Source organism: Gossypium arboreum, chromosome 13 (genome assembly GCF_025698485.1).
Source record: "Gossypium arboreum isolate Shixiya-1 chromosome 13, ASM2569848v2, whole genome shotgun sequence".
NCBI lineage: Eukaryota > Viridiplantae > Streptophyta > Magnoliopsida > Malvales > Malvaceae > Gossypium > Gossypium arboreum.
In genome coordinates, this window is record NC_069082.1 from 23879251 (window position 1) to 23898285 (window position 19035).

General features: G+C 32.6%; 1 protein-coding gene across 1 annotated transcript; it reads right to left on the reverse strand.

The window, feature by feature from the left end:
• Positions 1-9380: 9380 nt before the first annotated feature.
• LOC108463330 (transcription factor CSA-like) lies at positions 9381-11970 on the reverse strand. Its single transcript, XM_053024671.1, has 3 exons — positions 10912-11970; positions 10315-10806; positions 9381-9946 (listed from the first exon to the last, which is right to left on the reverse strand). Exons 1-3 carry the CDS (start codon positions 11426-11428, stop codon positions 9645-9647), a joined length of 1311 nt encoding a protein of 436 aa, XP_052880631.1. The 5' UTR covers positions 11429-11970; the 3' UTR covers positions 9381-9644.
• Positions 11971-19035: the final 7065 nt, after the last annotated feature.

Here is a 19035-nt window from a genome sequence, read left to right on the forward strand (position 1 = left end):
GCTATTTACAAGGCCAATTTGCCACCCATAAAGGGGTCTCCCTACAAGCAACAAATAAACATAAATTGCATACCAAATGCTCAACTATTTCACAACAAATACATACACTAATCATGTTATATCATTATCAACCAATCTCATGTTCATAACACATACCAATTCATGTCATTCCATAAGCTAAAACATACCAAAACATATGGTTTATAACCTTGATACATTGTATTCATTCTCATGCCAAAACCTTACCCAATTTTAAAATATGCACATACTAAAACTTACCAAAATTGACCATTACATTTGGTCATTCATAGAAACCTAAGCATGTTTTGCATCACATATCATATACCAAAATCAAACCATAAGTTCAAATACAAACTAGCCATATCACATGGCATGATATATATACTTCACAAAACATATGCAACTATCTCTAGCCTATACATGCCATACTCCAATATTTACACTTTCAAAATGTACCAAAATAGAGTTTGATAGTGTGGTGATGATCCTTGACAATCCCCGAGCTCTCAGTAGCTTCGATATTTATAAAACAATGCAAACACACACAAAGTAAGCTTTCAAAAGCTTAGTAAACCATATACAAATAAACTTAACAATTTAAACATATAAACATCATAAAATACATATACTTTTTAGCCAAATGCTATCACAAACCACATAGCTCAAATACATTTCACATTTTTCCCATTCGTTTGCACATATAACATATTTTCTCATACTTTTGTCACTTATAATCTCTTGATTACAAGATACATATACTTACCTTTCAACATCAAATATGATACACAATTTCAAACGTACCTAAATCGGATATACATTTTATATAATCATTCATTTTCTTGGAATGCCCGTTGAACCATTTGGAATCATAAGGATACGCGGATAACTCAGAAAGCTCATACAATGCCAACGTCCCAGACGTGGTCTTACATGTAATCAAATATCGATGCCACTATCCCAGACAGGGTCTTAAACGAAATCAAATACGATGCCAATGTCCCAGATGTGGTCTTACACGTAAATCATAAGTCGATGCCAACGTCCCAGGCGTGGTCTTACACGATAACACATATCGGATCCTATGTCATGTCATATGTATCCTAAATATTCCTAAGGTTCGTACGGGGCTTTTCGGACATCGAAACTTTGTCGATACTTTCTCGGATATATCATATTCAAGGCATAAAGCCATTCATCATTATTCAATAGCATATAAGCACAAATAAATCATTTCAAACACATTTATTTCTATATAGACTTACCTCGTACGGATTCGGATAAACGGAATCAGCTACTCTACGACTTTCGACTTTCCCCAATCTAATTTTGTTTTCTTTAATTCTTGATCTATATAAATTCAAATTTAACTCTTTTTTTCACCAAATCATTCGAAACAATCCACAAACACACATTTAGGGCATTTTACAAATTAGCCATCATATTTTCATATTTTGACAATTTACTCCGTAATCACAAAAATCACAAAATACACAAAATTTGCATATACTTATGCTTAGCCGAATATTCGTAGCACTCATACAAGTCCACTTATTTCATTTATTTCTCATTTTAGTCCCTTAATTTACAATTTCACAATTTAGCCCATTTTACTCAAATTCATCAAAAATTCGAAAACAAAATATATTAACCCAACACATATCTTTCATTTTCTATCATCTAACTTCATAAATCTCACAATTTCATTAATGTCATATTTCAAAATCATCACCAAAATCAGAAATTTAAGCATGGGCTTGATAGAACACTAAGCAACGATCACAAAATCGTAGAAATTATCAAAAACTGATCAAAACACATACATTAATCAAGCAAAACCATAGCCGAAACCCTAAGCTTAATTTTATTTTTTTTCTTTGATGAATTCGGAAAAGATGATGAATATATCATCAAATTCATGTTTTTGGTTTTATTTAATTCTTATTCTTACATCATTTACTAATTTACCCTTAAATAATAAACATTTAAACATTAATATCAAGGCCATTAATATCCATTCAAGATTACAATGGTCAAATATCAACATAAGGACATTTCATATACAAAGACATATCAAATAAGCACTTTAACAAATAGAAGGCCACTTTTACATTTTACGCGATTAGGTCCTTTTCACAAATTAAGCACACAAATGATCGAATTTTCATACGAAACTTTCACACATGCTAATTCACATATTATAAACATAGAAAATAATATTTAAATATTTTTTTGACTCAAATTTGTGGTCCCAAAACTACTATTCCGACTAGGGTCTGAATCGGACTGTTACAAAACGCATTCGCATTCATATTAAAAAAGGATAAGTAAATAAAATGAACAAATAAATCAATATTTAACGCATATTCAACAATTTAAAATGACATTAGACAATTAAAAAAATTAATGCACGAATAAATAAATATAATATGCACAAATACTAAAAACCTAGCTCTGAATCCTAAGTAAGTCGACTCACTAACTATAACACCTCTAACCTATATCCGTCGCCGGAACAGGGTTACGGAGCATTACCAAGATTTAGAAACTGAATAATAGACATTTCATATTATCTAGCAAACATATCTTAAATCATTCAAAGTCCTTTATATGAGCCTTCGAGGCCCAGAATACACATTAGAAATAAATCGAGACTAAACCGGGTACTCAAGAAATTTTTTGGAAACATCAAAAATTTTCAAAGGTGCAGGGGACACATGCCCGTGTGGCCAGGCCGTGTGGCTCACACAGTCAGGAGACATGCCCATGTCTCAAGCCATGTAAGCATTCGAAATAGGGGCACACGGTCGTGCCCCAGCCAGTGTCCAATTTAGGGTGCTTATTGACTTGGGTCACACGGCCAAGCCACACGCCCGTGTGCTAGGCCGTGTGAGCATACTGACTTGTAATATTAAGGTGCAGAGGTCACTCAGCCAAGCCACACGCCCGTGTGCTATGCCTTATGAATATTTTGAGCATTCTGTTTCTAAATTTTAAATATGTAGGGGACACACGGCCAAACCACACGCCCATGTGTTAGGCCGTGTATAACACATGGCTGAGACACACGCCCGTGTCTCTGCCCATGTGGACGAAAATAGGTCATTTCAAGGCCACATTTCTCACCCATTTAGGTATCAACATAAACACAACATTTTAACACATCATTATACCACAACAAAGCATTCAACACAAGCCAAAGTCATGTTTTATATACTATATATCATCACATATACCTTAAATACTCAACTTACCTATTTAGTCTATTTAACAAATTTTACTTAGGTTTACTACTAACTAAATACCTATAAGCATATATCCATCATAATCACATCACAATTTACTTCATTTCCAAACCAAAATATATATCTAGGTTGATTATGTAAACAAAACATCATTCATAACATCTATACATGTCAACTTTAATCTAATCCACATCAATCCCTATACATATCATATAAGCCATATTGAATGCCTCAAAAACTACCAAAATAAGCTGGATAGTGTAACTTGATGTGCTGATCCAATCTTTTGACCTCACGAAAATCTACAAAGACATTAAACCACACAAGTAAGCTTAATAAAGCTTAGTAAATTCGATGGGTTAAAAATAAATCTTATCGAACCTACTATAACACATCAATTAAATAAATTCATTCAATGTAAACTCCTTGCCAATCACAACTTTAATCAAAGAAAACACTTATTTTAAGTAATACCAATAACAAACAATATGTCTTTTAATTTCAATTATACAGTCACTTACCAAATCTTCCCAAATTGGAGAACAGCTTACGGATATGAGTACATCGTTTTCAAAAGCTCGAAGGCTAAACAGAAGCTTATGAGAGCTAAACAGAAGCTCATAAGAGCTAAACGGAAACCCATAAGGGTTAAACAGAAGCTCAAAATAGCTTAACGGAAACTCATATGAGTTAAACAGAAGCTCGTGAGAGCTAAACAGAAAGTAAACACAAAATTTCACAACCAATGCTGAGCCTCGGTTTACTTGGGTAATTTTATGTCATTTTCCTCCAATGACGTCATGCGCCACATAACGAATGTACTCAAATCTCGCGTTCTATTTAATTTGAATATTCAATTCAAATGTATAAATTTAACAATATTTTATTTTCAACAATAGAATAAACACATAATATCATTCATCAATTCAATATAAATATTAAAGTTTAACCGTACGAACTTACCTGGGTTAAATTGTAATATTTGCAAGAGTTCAGGGACTATTCCACTAATTTTCCTTTTTCACGTATATCTACGGGATCTTGATCTAAAATATAGAATTACTCATTTGTTAGCCTATATTTCAGTTCTAATTCATTTTCCAATTAATACTCTTTAATTTTTAAAATTTACACAATTACCCCAAACTTTCACAATTTTTGCAATTTAGTCCTTAACTAATTAATCTTATCAAATTAACTAATATTTTCTTATCAAATTAACTAATTTTTCTCAATTAATAATTTATCTAAATATTCTAGGCTATCATACAGCCCTTGATAAAACAGAAATTTAATATCAAACCGTAATTCTTTAATTCTTCACAATTTGATCCTAAAACTAATATTTTAAAAATCACTTTATAAAATCATCATACAACAAAATTAAAGCTCTAAATCCATGTTATTCATCTAAAACATCTAATACTCATCAATGGAAACTTTCAAAATTTTCAATAAAATAAAAAAACTAAGGTAATATTAAGTTGGACTTAATTGTAAAAGTCTCAAAAACATAAAAATTATAAGAAAAAGGAAAGAATTGAACTCGCTTGAAGAAAAAATATGAAAACTAGGTTGAGGGGACTCTCCTATAGCGTTTTGGACTGACAATTGATGAAGAAATTGTCTAGAAACTTTTAGATTTTCAATTTGATATTTTAATTTCACTTTATTTACAAATTTGCCATTAAATGGCTTATTTTATTATGTTTTTCTTTCTTATGCCGCTTCATCTATCCCACTTGGGCATATTTACTCCTTAAGTCCTCCTTTGTTTAATAATTAAGCCATTTTAAATATCTTACATATTATTTATAATTTTTTAAGGTAAATGGTAGGTGAGATCTTAAGGACTAACCTAAATCCAAATGTAAAAACCTTATGGTTTCAATAAAATATAACACCTACTTAACTAACTTCATGTCAACAATTATAGGATGGAAAAATGACCTAAAGTTCCCTCTTTTAAAATAAATAGTAATAAAATAGGAAAATTAATTAATTTGGCTAAAGTTAATGAAAAGTTGAAGCTATTTCAAAATGACACTAATAAAAGAAAAATGAAATAAATAAGACATTAACATGATGATGATAATAACAATAACAATAACATTAATACACTTTACTCATAATACAATAAAAAATCAAGGTAACATAAATAAATAATATTAAAATGTATGTAAGGGAATGTAAAAAATATAAATAGGCATGAAAATAAATAAAACAAAATAAGAATAAATAAATATTATACAAGTGTGAATAAATATAAAATATTAAAATAAAGTGCATAATTAACATTAAATATATAATGTATAAATGCAAGTGAAATGGAAGATATAAGTGTAAATTATTTATTAAAATGCAAAACAAAATGACATGACTTGATTTTAGGACTAAAAGATAAAAAATGTGGAAGACAGAGGACTGATGTAGCAATTAATTTTCCTTTAATTTTTAAATTCCGGATTAAATTGAATGTTTAAATAAACAAAAGGGTTATAGGTGTAAATAGTCAGAGAGCGAAGGCGGTGCTGCACAAAAGGGGTATTTTTTGTAAATTTAAAAAGTAAGGGGTAAGAATAAATTACTCATTTTTCAGCACCTATAAATGAAAAAAAAACTATTTATTCTTTTATTTTAACCTCATTGTTTTTCAAAAAAAAACGTCTTCCTCTACCTTTTTCTCTTCCTCTTCCTCTTCTTCTTCCAACTTCTATGTTGGCCATGGCTCTATCACTAGAGAGAATCTAAACTTTCTCATTTAAAAAAAAAATACTATTTTTCTTAAATATTAAAGTTTTTATTTTGAAGTAGTTAAAAAATCAAAACTTTGTTTTAAAAATTTAAACTTTCCTTTAAAATAACTATAAAAAATAGATTTTATTTTTCAAAATCTAAACTTTCTCCTTTAAAAAAACACTATTTTTCTTAATGATTAAAGCTTTTACTTTGAAATAGTTGAAAAAATCAAACCTTGTTTTACAATTTTAAACTTTCCTTTAAAATAACTATATATATATATATATATATTTTATTTCTTTAAATTCTAACTTTCTCTTTTTTTTTAAAAACACTATTTTTCCCAAAATCAAGCTTTTTAAAAAAAAAACCTTTATTTTAGCAAGGGGAGGGAAAAAAACGGGATTTTTGGAGGCTCTTAGGGGTGGAGGACCGACAATCCGGTGACGTCCCCTTCATCAGAACCCAAAGTCCAATTCCTTGTGACATGCCTATGGCAAAAAATAACGATAGAAGAAAAGAAAAAAAAGAAATAGAATGCTTGTAGTTGTTGTATTTTTTTATCTTTTTTTTTAAGAACAAAAATAATGAAAAGCCTCTCTTTTCATTTCATTTCATGTTTATATATATATATATTTTAATATTACTTATTTGTAAAAAAATGATAATAATAGTATTTAATAATAGTAATAGCAATTATGATAGTAATAATAATTTGGGCCTGTCAGGAAAGAAGAAAAAAAGAAAAGAAAAATAAATGTCTCAAATAGACCAAAATCAGGTGGGCTTCAAAAGGCCCAACAGAGAACAAAATTTAAATGGGCCCCCAGTTGAGCTTGAATAAAAATGGGAGTCTACAGTTGCTACAATGTATCAATGGAAGTGCCCACTTCCACCACCGCTGCGATAGATAGCACCTTCCCAAGTTTGGAAGATTCACATTTTATTGGAACAATATCTTTGGACAATGTTGATATCGTGGGATTATTCAAGTTCATCAATAAAGATCAATTCACTTGAAGAAACATATCCTGAGTTTCAAATTGGATTGATTGTACCAAATCCCTTGGATCGAGGATGTTAAATCGGGACTAATCTTGAAGACTTGTCTTCCAACAATCCGCCTTACTTTGGTCATTATTGTATTGTATTTGACTATTTTATCTATTGTTTGGAAGGGATTGTGATTGATTTTTAGTATGTTAGCAAGTCTTGAAAATATTTATATATTTGAAAGAGGTTTAAGTATTGAATATTGAAAGCACTTATAAGTTCGTTGAGGAACGTTATTTGTAAGAGTGAATTTAAGTTTGTAGAACCTCTTGTTGTTGGTTTTACAAACTAAGTTCTTAAGTGAGAATTTAGTAGTGAGAGACTTGATTTTTTATGTAAAAAAAGTGAGAATTTTTCATGGGGTGTGTTATAACTAAAATTATTGGTTATATTAAGTTCAAAGATAGTTGATTCATCTCATTGAGCTACTGTAGACTTGGAAACTGAATATTCAAATATATTCTATAAAGAATTGCTGCAAAGGTTCTTGATAGAATTTGATACTCTTGCTATGCTATGTTTAAAGTTCAATGAACTACTTTTCGTTAGTATAAAATGTAGACTATCATTGAGTTTCATTGCATATTCAAGATTCATTGTTTGAAACTCTTTTGCATACTAAAATATAGGTAGGGGTGAATAGAAACTTAAAATAGTGAAATGATTTCATGCCTTGAAACTTTAAGTTAATTTCTTATAAATTTATTTTATCAAACGCACCAACACAAGAATGAGTAGAACAAGAAAAGAAATAAAGAAAAAAAAGGGGGGTTGAGAGAACGAGTACGGTTTCTTTTCCTGCTTAACCAACTCAAACTTTTTCAGTATTTATACACAACATATATGATAGCCGATGGCTATCATTAACTGATATAATAGAGTAACTACTACTAATTAACAAATTGGCTGACTTTTACAACTGCTACCTATAATCTGTTATACATTCTTCTGATACTGCCCACTTGGTTGCCACACGTACTCATTTGCATACAATGTAAGCTCAAGACACATGAGGACTCAAGATAGCAGTCAATGGCAGGTCATGAACATTGGTATTATCCTAATGATGTCATATCTGCACGACTTCATTAAAAAAAAGGGTCAGCTGTCACTGAGATTAAAGGGGAAAAAGAGAATCTAAAACATGAAACTATGCAATTCCTTGGGTTCGGAGTAGTTGTTGATAGTTTGTATTTGTTTTTCTTTACTCCATCTTCTTAGCTACTGGATGGAACATAAGCAAACACTTAATTGTCCTCACTTGCATTCTCTAAACAAACTTATTTGACAATGGATTTTGAGTCAAGTGGGAAGGAGGAGGTTGCTTTGATAGGGATGAATAGCACAGTGCTCCAACCTTAGTTTATTAATATCAATAAATAACATTATTCTATGATTCCACGGTTTTAATTAGGAATAGAAAATTAAGTGTTCAATTTTTCTCGTTTGGAATTTGACCTTACTCCAAAATAAATTTTCCCTTCGATTCAACTCCACTCTATAATCGAGGCCAGATATAAATTATAATTACCAAATATTGGATCTTAGACCCAAAAAGAGTAGCTGATGAAGATGTACAAGTAACCCAAACTGAAGCCCAAAATGTAAAAGAACAAGAACAAGGAAAAAAAATACTAGATATTGGGCTCCGATCACTGTTTTCCTTCTCTTCATTTTGTTAAATACATTATGGTATAGTTGTTCATGGTGAACTTCGAATATTTTTAAAAAATTTTAAAATTATAACCATTTGGTATAATAGCCATTTTTAAAGGGAGTAACAAGATTACAAGCAGTTTATGGTCAACATTTTCATATTTAGTAATCTCAGCTTTATGTATATTCCCATGTGGATGGCATGAATCCTGGGAATGATTGATGATGGTAAAGGAAGGAAGCAATGGAGAAAAAAGGGTTGGTGAAGTTTGTTTTGTTTGCATCATTTGTGCCTGAATTTTGCAGTCCCATGAGAAAAGAATGCCTTCTGTTTCAAATTTCAGTTTCTTGTTTTGTCTTTCTTTGCCTCATCATCAGCATACGCTGTTTGTTTCACCATCATATATTCATGCCTCCGGTATGTTCCTCCATATCATAAAGCATTTATCTCATACTTCTGTAATGATTTTATCCACTAAGGCAAACCTTAATACAAGGATGGAATTACCACTGAATTGATGCAGTTAATGAAAAACATGATTCCCATTTTACCACTATGCAAAAATCATATCATATAATATGAAAACCTGATTTTGAAAGTCCATTTCAGCACCCTTTATGATCATAGCTGTGGTTCAAAACCAATAGACAATGGAGGAGAGTTGGGAGTGTTTAATAGTTTTAGAAACAAAGAGAAGGGAAAAACAGTAGAGAAGGCTGCATGCATATAATTATAATTTTATTATTTTGTTTCAACTTATGGAAAGGGTGGGGACTCGGTAGAGAAAGGGGACATGTAACAGACTGATGCAGAGATCTATGGACTGTGTCACCTTTCTCTTTACCTCTAAATGGCCCTCTCAGTTATCTTGGAGCACTTCCACATTAAGGTGGAAACCTTTTTCAGGGCCTTTTTTTTTTTTTTCTAAAACTTCATATGGCTCCTACTCCAAGAAAGTCAATGAATGGGGGTGGAACTGTCTCATAGTGGCTGCTGGTTGCTGCTTTGGTACCTGGCACTGATGATGAAGGTTCACTGCCTGATATTTGAGCTGTTGGTGCTGTGGAATCTGTGAGACCTTGGGAGCTGAGGAACTCTGACTGTTGCATTGCCATTATGTATGATGGATGGTGATGCTGGTGGGGATAGAAACCAGAGATTTGGGGTTCATCAATGGGCCTATCCCAAGATCTGGTCTGGTTGAAAATACCCATCATGTCATTGCTCTTAACACCTGTTCCAAATGATTTAAAAACACCACCAGTTACAATGTAGAGAAACTAGCAAATTAACAATGACTAAACGTGAATGTAGTGTCAAAAAACATGTAGAGGAGTGGATTGGTTTGGGTTAAACTTTAAAGCAGGAAAAAGGTAAAGGAAAACGGTTACATCAGTCAATGTCTATAAAGCAAATGAATAATTAAAACACAAAAATCATCAAAGTGTTTCTCAAGTATGAAATTCGAGGTAGGTTTCCAAAAAGGAAACCAATGAGGAAACAGCACAAAAACCCAAACACACAAAAGAACTGCATAATGAACATTGAAAATAAGCTTTGGAGGTAAAAAGGAGTATATAGGGAGTTTACAAAGAGACCCACCAGGGATGAAATCAAAAGGTGGCTGTTGTGTAATGAACCCTGTGCGAGGGACCTCGCTGCTTGAGTGGGGTGAAACATTAGAGCCACCGTTAACCCCAGCATTAGCACCATTGAAGGTTCCAAACTGGTAATGGGAGATAGTGCCAAGTCTTCTATTGGGGATGTTGAGACAGTATGGGGGTGGTTCAGCTTTTGTGGCTGCATCTCTGCAGACAAAATTTGGAGTTTCTTCCATTTTTCTATAAACAGATTGGCTCAGTTTCCTCCTCCTATAGGCAGTCGATTGTTCTCTATACTTCCTTGCCATAATCACATGCCAATGGTTCTTGACAGCATTATCAGTCCTTCCAGGGAACAGCCTAGCTATCATTGCCCACTTGTTACCATAAAGTCTATGAGCTTGCATTAGCCTCTCTTCTTCTTCTTCAGTAAATGCTCTTCTATTGATCCTAGGGTCCAATTGATTAAACCATCTTAGCCTGCAGCTCTTACCTTCAAGCACAATCAAACAAAAGTCATAATAAGTGGGAGAAGCCTTGTTAGTGAACTAAAGAATAAAATAACACTGCTTTTGCCATTTCTTGACCATTAACTTACCAGATCTTCCTTCCAACTTCTCTGCTATAAGGTTCCAGTTTTGAGGGCCATAAAGAGCTACAAGTTCCTTGAGCTTAGTATCTTCTGCAGGCCTCCAGTGGCCTCTTGCACAAAGCTTTGACTGACCACTATCTGTTTCCTTGCCACTTACGGTATTATCATTGGGGTTCTCTTCATTTAAGATGGCATTGAGATTAATGGTCCTACTATCATCTCCAAACCCATCACTGCAATCTGAGCTTTGACCTTCCACAACATCAGAGCTATGGTTTTCCTCAAAGCTCCTTGTTTTGCAGTTCCCCATGAAATGAAAACCCCAAGAAGCTCTTTCATTTTCCATCTCTGGGACCTTACAACCATAACTGTCCTGCGTGGAAGAAACACTTGAGCCTAGAATACCATAGTTTTGACCGAGAGAAAGGGAACCCATGTCTGGGTAAACCATCCCCATTGAAGAACCAAGAGAAGATGAAGAAGAAGAGGGAATACTGGTTAAGTAATAGCCTGGCGTATTCATGTTGAATGGTGCTGGTGCATATATATAACACACTTGTTAACCATGCTTCATTTCCTCTTCTGACAAATGCTGTTATACAATTGTTAGAAAGTCATGTTCATGCACAGATGATTTCAAAAACAAAGTTTGACAAACAGTGAAGGACTGGAAAAGTGAAGTTATGCAGCAGCTGGGAGAAAAAGAAAAGGATTAAAACTTGAAACAGCAAAAACAGCTAGGGATATGTGTATAAGGGAGAAAACCTACAAAGGAATGGACTAAAAACAGTGATTGAAGTAGTTCAGCTAGTTCCTATTATTAAATTTTTAATGTCACCAACATCATTCACACGTGTGTAAGCGCCCTTTTTCTCTCTCACTGATGGGCATGAGGGTTCTTAGGCTGTCCCTCTCTATAATGACAAGAAAGACTCATAATGTGATGTGTGTAAGCTTGGGGTGGTGCAGGTCTTAGACACCTTTCTTTTCAAGGCAGAAATTTTGAGAGCTTGACAAAACAGGCCCCTATCAACACACTAGTAAATAAACCTAGCCCTTTCCATCTCCATCAAATATCAGTCCCCATACAACTTTTTTTTATTTTATTTTTAACTTGAGGATTAGGTTTAACCTAGGGTTCAGTTAACCACCTGAAGTTGACCCAAAACTAACACCCACCCCCCCAAAAAACCCCCGAACCAAGAATTTACCGTATTCATCATGTCCCTTCCTTCCCAACTAACAGTACAAAATGGCTTATCCTTGTCTCTTTCATCTAGGCTTATCTCTCTTATCTCCATTATTAGAAACAAAGATTCTACTAATTAGTTTAGACACAAATATAAAAAGGGTATTTATTCTTTTCCCTTGATCTTTTTGCCATCGTAGTTAATCACTAATTTAATATGGTGGTCATAGTTTTCTGCCCAAAATATATCTGCTCCATCACCTTGTCATGTGTAAAAAAATATATATTTGTTTCACTGTTTTGTTACACTTTTACAAGACTGAACAGTAAAAAACAGAAGAGATGTAACGTGTAAGGTAGATTCAAGGGGCTACCTTTCTCTAAGATCACTAAAACCCACAAATAATACATTACTACCTTTTTTTCTGCCATCCCTGATGTATGTATGTAGATACATGCACAATATGTCAGTAATGGGATGCATCAGAAAATTAGATAATCATCAATGTGCCAAGTTTGTACATTTTTTTTCTTTCAAGTTAATTGACAATTAAACAGTGCATTCCATAGGGCATTTGAGAAAATTGTTTAAGGAGGTTGTGCTGCCTAGTGCTTCTGTCATGAGTCAATGGCCTATTGAAAGATTGGCCTCTTTTTTAGTTTTTACCACGAAGTTACAGAATGTCCAGTTCCCAGTTACTTTACACAGTTTTTTTTACCATTAATGGCTCAAAGGGTGACTCTAATGAGAGCCTATAAATAGGAAACAAAGCTTTTCTTTGATAGTTTGTGATTGCTTCAAAGAGGATGATGATGAGTCAGATCAATGAATGAAGTAACTTCTCAAATAGTAAACAAAATTTGGCATATTCAGAAACAAAAAACCTCAATTAAACCAGTTAAAAGCACAAGTATATTTCCATGTAAGGAATGTCCTTAACTTTTACCCACAAAAAATGTGAAAAGATATGCTTGGATAAAAGAATGGACCTAATATTGTATTTTTATTTTGTTCCTTTTTACTTTTTTTCTCAGTTTTCACTAACTGGAAACCTAATGACAGACCTTTCATTTATTGTGATCACTGAGGCTAACAGGAATGTACTATCTCTGATGCTGATGCGATGAGTTGGTCAAAGAAAGCTTTGAAAGCTTACTTTACTTGAGAAAACAAAGCGTCTAAAACCCTAAAAATATATAATTAGCAAAAGGTGTAGGAGAGGAGGGGTTAGACCCTCCATTATTGCTGTTTAGTTGTAATTAGGTCAGTTAAAATTGTTAGTCTTATTATTTCATGGTTACTTCCCATGGGGGTCCCAAAACCAATGAGGGAGGCATATTAGTGGTTTTTCCCTGGAGACTCACTGCAGTAATTATTAATGGTGGGTTTTCTTTTTATCTTTTACTTCTGCCATAAGATTACAGGGTTGTCTTGATGTCATCATCACATTGGGACCCGGTAAAAACAGTTGATTTTATTTTTGTCATATTTATTGAATTAATTTATTTAACTCAGTGAATCATCCGTACGGCTATTTATTTTGTCCAAAATATTTGTTTTTTTTTTTTATAACCTCATCTTTTAGACCCAAAACAATTTATGATTGAAATTAAATGTTAGCATTTGAAAAAAGTATATACAAAATTTTAGAAAACGTGCAATTATCTTTTAATTAAATAACAAATAAATGTAAAAAGTATTTAATATAAAATATAATAAATAAAAGTCAAACCTCTTACGTGAAATGGTTAACTGTTTTTTTCTTCTTCTTTTTTACAATAAGTTAAGTGAAAAAGTTGTGAAATAATGTTAAACTGAATATATTGGTACCCACTCTTTGGGTGAGAAGTTCTATTTGTTTGAATAAAATTTATATATTTTGATTAGTTTTTTAAAGATAAGCCCATAGTTGTTTTAAGATAGTCATAATTTCTTGATATTTATATAATTAATTTTTAAGAAAGTAATATTGTTAAAAAATTGTAATTTTTAAAGAGATTCGTAGTTTATGAAGGGGAGTCATTTTTAAAAAGAGTGGGAGGCTTTTTACACAATTATATATATATTTTTATATTTTAAATAATATAAATCTCCTTTGTATATAAATTTGATGTAGTTAAAACTCTTTTTTGAGATTGTATTACTTAATTCGTGACATCAAACACAATCAAACAATTTACATTAATATATATCTAATGGTATTGTAATGACCCGATTTCCAGTGGTGTTGAAAATTTCGGTTTCGGGATCTTATTTTGTAAATTGAGTTCCTAAATATTAAATAAAGATGTTAACGGAATTATTGTATAGATGATTTAAAATTTGGATAGTTAATTTACCCGTAATTGTAATTAATTAGTGCCCAAAGACTATATTGTAAAGTTTAATTGCTATAGATTTTTAATTAGGAATTGACTTGGGGACTTAAATTGCAATTAACCAAAGGTCCAAAATAGCAATTAGACCATGTATAAATAAAATTTAGTGGATGGTACTGATAATGGTGGATTAATTAAATAAATTAAGGTTAATTAAAATTAAAACATAATTAATTAACAGATTAAAAACTTAATCTATGTATAAATATGAAATTGGTCGATGGAGAGAAGATTTATCAAAAGAGGAGAACACCTTTAAGGATTTTCAAGGTTTTAGCTTCAATTTTAAGCCCCTAGCCATTTTTCTTTGATTTTTATAGATTTTTTTATCTTGGGGGCATGATTAAGCTAACCCAAGGATCAATTTGATCAATTAGCGAAGTTTTGATGAGATGTCATTGCTTAGAATGAATGTTTTAGATATTAAATTGATAGAAATTAAGTTTAGGTTAAGAAAAGAACTAATTTGTAAAGCCTAATTATTAGTTTCATACATTAGGGGCCAAATTGAATAAAATGTAAAATTGACATGGAATTTCTATAGGAATACGAAATAGGAGGTCTCTAATAAGTAATTGCGAAACTGAATTTAATCTGGAGCTTTGGATTGAAAGTTATGTTTGTCCCGGGTTTAGGGACTAAATTAAATATGTTTGATATTGTATTAATATATTTATATTAAACAATTGTTTGAAAATGTTTTAAAACATTACAATATGCATTAAGATGATGCATGTAACACCCCTAACCCGTAACCGACATCGGATTAGGGTTACGAGACATTACCAAACAGACAGAACAATTCGGACCAATTCAGAATCACATGTATTATTTAACATCATTTCATAAGCAATCATCTCTAAATATGGTTTACGAGACCTAAAATATCGTTTAAGAACGGTTAGAGCTAAACCGAACACATTCATAAAATTCAGAACGTAGAAATTTTTTCCAATTCTGTTGAGGTCACACGCCCGTGCATCTAGGCCGTGTGCCTCACATGGGCATCAAACACACCCATGTGAACCAGCCGTGCCAAATTAGGGTAACCATACTGACTTTCACCCACGGCCATTAGGCACGCCCGTGTGCTATGGCCGTGTGATACTTAGCTAGCTACTAACTTTAGCCTACGGCCATATGACACGCCGGTGTCCCCTGACCGTGTGGCACCATGCAAGCTTGATTTAAGTCAAATTGCCACCCCTTTTAGAGGTCATCCTTACAAGCCATATTAAACAACATTCATACAACAATTTTCAACCAATTTCACGCTCAAAACATGCTTCATTATAACAAAAACATATTAACTCATAAAACACTACAACCATACATCATTTTGCACCATCAACCAAATACTAAACTATATACAACATTTCATTTGCTAGCCATCTCTCCTGGCATAATATATACACATCAAAACTCAATACATAGACCTTCTAGCCTATACATGCCATACTTTAAAATATGTACACTTTCAAAAGTACCAAAATGAGTTCGATAGCGTGGTGACGATCCTCGACTATCCCCGAGCCTTCAATAGCTACAATAACTGTAAAACAAACAGTAATCACACAGAGTAAGCTACAAAGAGCTTAGTAAGCCAAATACAATTGGTCTAACTACTAAAGCATATAAGTACAATTTAACCATAAAGATTCATAACCATTTCAAAGAATAATTTATAAGCTTAACTGTGCTCCTTTGTTTGCATATATGTCATGCTTCAATTCCAATTCTATACATATTTCACAGAGACAGAGTTTTTTATATTCGAAAATTTAGTACGATACAAACGTACCTGCATAGGTTATACATTTCATATACTCATATTTCATACGCTATCATCAAACGGTTCAGAAATGATATAGATGCTCATAATCAAGTACAATGCCGACGTCCCGGACGTGGTTTTACATGTAATTCAATATCGATGCCTCTATCCCAAACAGGGTCTTACACGAAATCAGATACGATGCCAATGTCCCAGACATGGTCTTATACGTAAATCTCAATCGAGGCCTGTGTCACAGACACGGTCTTACACAATATCTCAGACAGATGTCAACTTTTCTTAGAAGCATACAGAGCTTTTCAGATATTAACATATTATCATACTTTACTCCAAAGATATTCATCAGGCACTCAAGGCTATCCAATACAGATTACAATTTATATGTGCAGAATTTACTTCAATTAACACGTAATTGTAATTTGACTTAGCTCGGACGAATTTCGGATAAAACGAGTCGACTATTCAACTAATTTATACTTCCCTCGATCTAAGCCCGATTTTCTTTGCTCTTGATCTAATACAATACAAATTCAACCATTCAATCATTCATTTCATTCTATATAATCCATATACACATATTTAGGGCACTTTACATTTTAGCCCTTACATTTTCACACTTTGACAATTTAGTCCATTTTTCACAAAATCACCAATATGCAAAATTTGCTTGTACACAAGCTTAGCTGAATTTTCAAGACTCTCATACAAGTCCATACATTTTTTTTATTTTACATTTTAGTCCTTTTAAATAGTATTTTTACAAATTAGCTCAAATAGCTTTTTTTCATCAAAATTCGAGAACAAAGTATGATAATCTCACATATATCTTTCATAATCCATATAAAAACATCACAAAGTTCATATAATCATTAATGGCACATTTCATAATCTTCAACAAAAACAGAAATTCAAACATGGGTTTTGAAGAACACGAAGCAACGATCACAAAAACGTAAAAATTATCAAAAACAAACAAAAATTCATACCTTAATTAAGGATTAAGTTAGCCGAATATCAAAACCCCATTTTTGATCTTTTTCTTGCTTCATTCGGCCATGAGAATGATAAAATGGCCATTATTTTATGTTATATTTTATTTAACACATATTATAATACTTTTTTCCCATTTTGCCCTTATTATTAACACATGAAAATCCACCTACTAATGTCCATCATTTTCCACCATTAAAACAAATGGTAAATTTGACATGCAAGGACCCTTATTTTAAAAGCCAAGCCAATTAGGTGCTTTAACATTTAGCACTCAACTTTTACAATTTACGCGATTTAATCCTTTTTTATAATTAAGCACAGAAACAGATAAATTAAATTACAGAAATTTCACAGATGTAAATTCACATATCACAGACACAGAAAATAATATTAAAATATTTTTTAAACTAGGATTTGTGGTCCCGAAACCACTATTCTGACTAAGGTCAAAACTGGACTGTTACAATTCTCCCCCGTTAGGGATTTTCGTCCCCGAAATTCTTACCATTAAGTAGATTCGGATATTGCTGTTTTATTGCATGCTCGGGCTCCCACGTAGCCTCTTCTACACCATAACGATTCCACATCACTTTAACTAGAGGAATTTTTTTATTTCGTAACTCTTTAATCTCACGGGCTAAAATACGGATCGACTTTTCTTCATAAGTCATAGCAGACTGAATTTCAATCTCAAAAGAGGATATCACATAAGACAAATCAGATCTATATCGTCGAAGCATCGATACATGAAATACATTATGAATCTTTTCTAACCCAGATGGTAGCCTCAATCTATAAGCAACAGGTCCAACTCGCTCGGTGATTTCATACGGTCCAATGAATCTTGGACTCAACTTCCACTTTTTACCAAATTGGAACAATTTCTTCCACGGAGATACTTTCAGAAACACTTTATCACCGATCTCAAATTCAATATCTTTTTGTTTTAAATCCACATAAGATTTCTGACGATCAGAGGCAGCTTTTAAACTATCTCGGATTACTTTCACTTTCTGTTCTGTTTCTTTTATCAAATCAATACCGTAAATCTTATTCTCACTGAGCTCAGACCAGTATAATGGAGTTTTACACTTTCTACCATATAAGGTTTCGTACGGTGCCATTTTGATGCTCGATTGAAAACTATTATTATAAGCGAATTCAATCAAAGGTAGATATTGTTCCCAGAGACCTTCAAACTCGATAATGCAACATCTCAACATATCCTCGAGTATCTAAATAATCTGTTCTGATTGACCATCTGTTTGCGGATGAAAAGCGGTGGTAAAATGCAATTTAGTACCCAGAGCATCTTGTAATTTCTTCCAAAATCGCGATGTAAATCTCGGGTCTCTATCAGACACTATTGACAATGGCACACCATGCAATCTCACAATATCAGAAATATACAACTCAGCTAGATTATCAAGCGAATAATCCAAACGATCAACTACAACCCAAATTGCGTCTTTCTTTTTCGGAGACAGAGGAAAACCCGAAACAAAATCCATGGTCACTAGATCCCATTTCCATTCTGAAATCATAATCGGTTGTAATAACCCAGATGGCACCTGATGCTCAGCTTTAACTTGCTGACAGATTAAACATCTCGCAACAAAGTCAGAAATATCTCTTTTCATTCCCGCCACCAATATAGTTGTCTCAAATAGTTATACATTTTCGTACTTCCTAGATGTACAGAAAATCTACTACTGTGAGCTTCATTCAAAGTCATTTGAATCAAATCTTGATTTCTTGGAACACCAAGTCTATT

Bases quoted from the DNA above. Each gene is read 5' to 3' on its own strand.
- LOC108463330 (XM_053024671.1), bottom strand. From the start codon at position 11,428: ATGAATACGCCAGGCTATTACTTAACCAGTATTCCCTCTTCTTCTTCA. The intron at 10,807-10,911 runs GTAAGTTAATGG...TTGTGCTTGAAG, and splicing joins GAAGTTGGAAGGAAGATCTG to GTAAGAGCTGCAGGCTAAGA. The intron at 9,947-10,314 runs GTGGGTCTCTTT...CATTTGGAACAG, and splicing joins ACCTTTTGATTTCATCCCTG to GTGTTAAGAGCAATGACATG.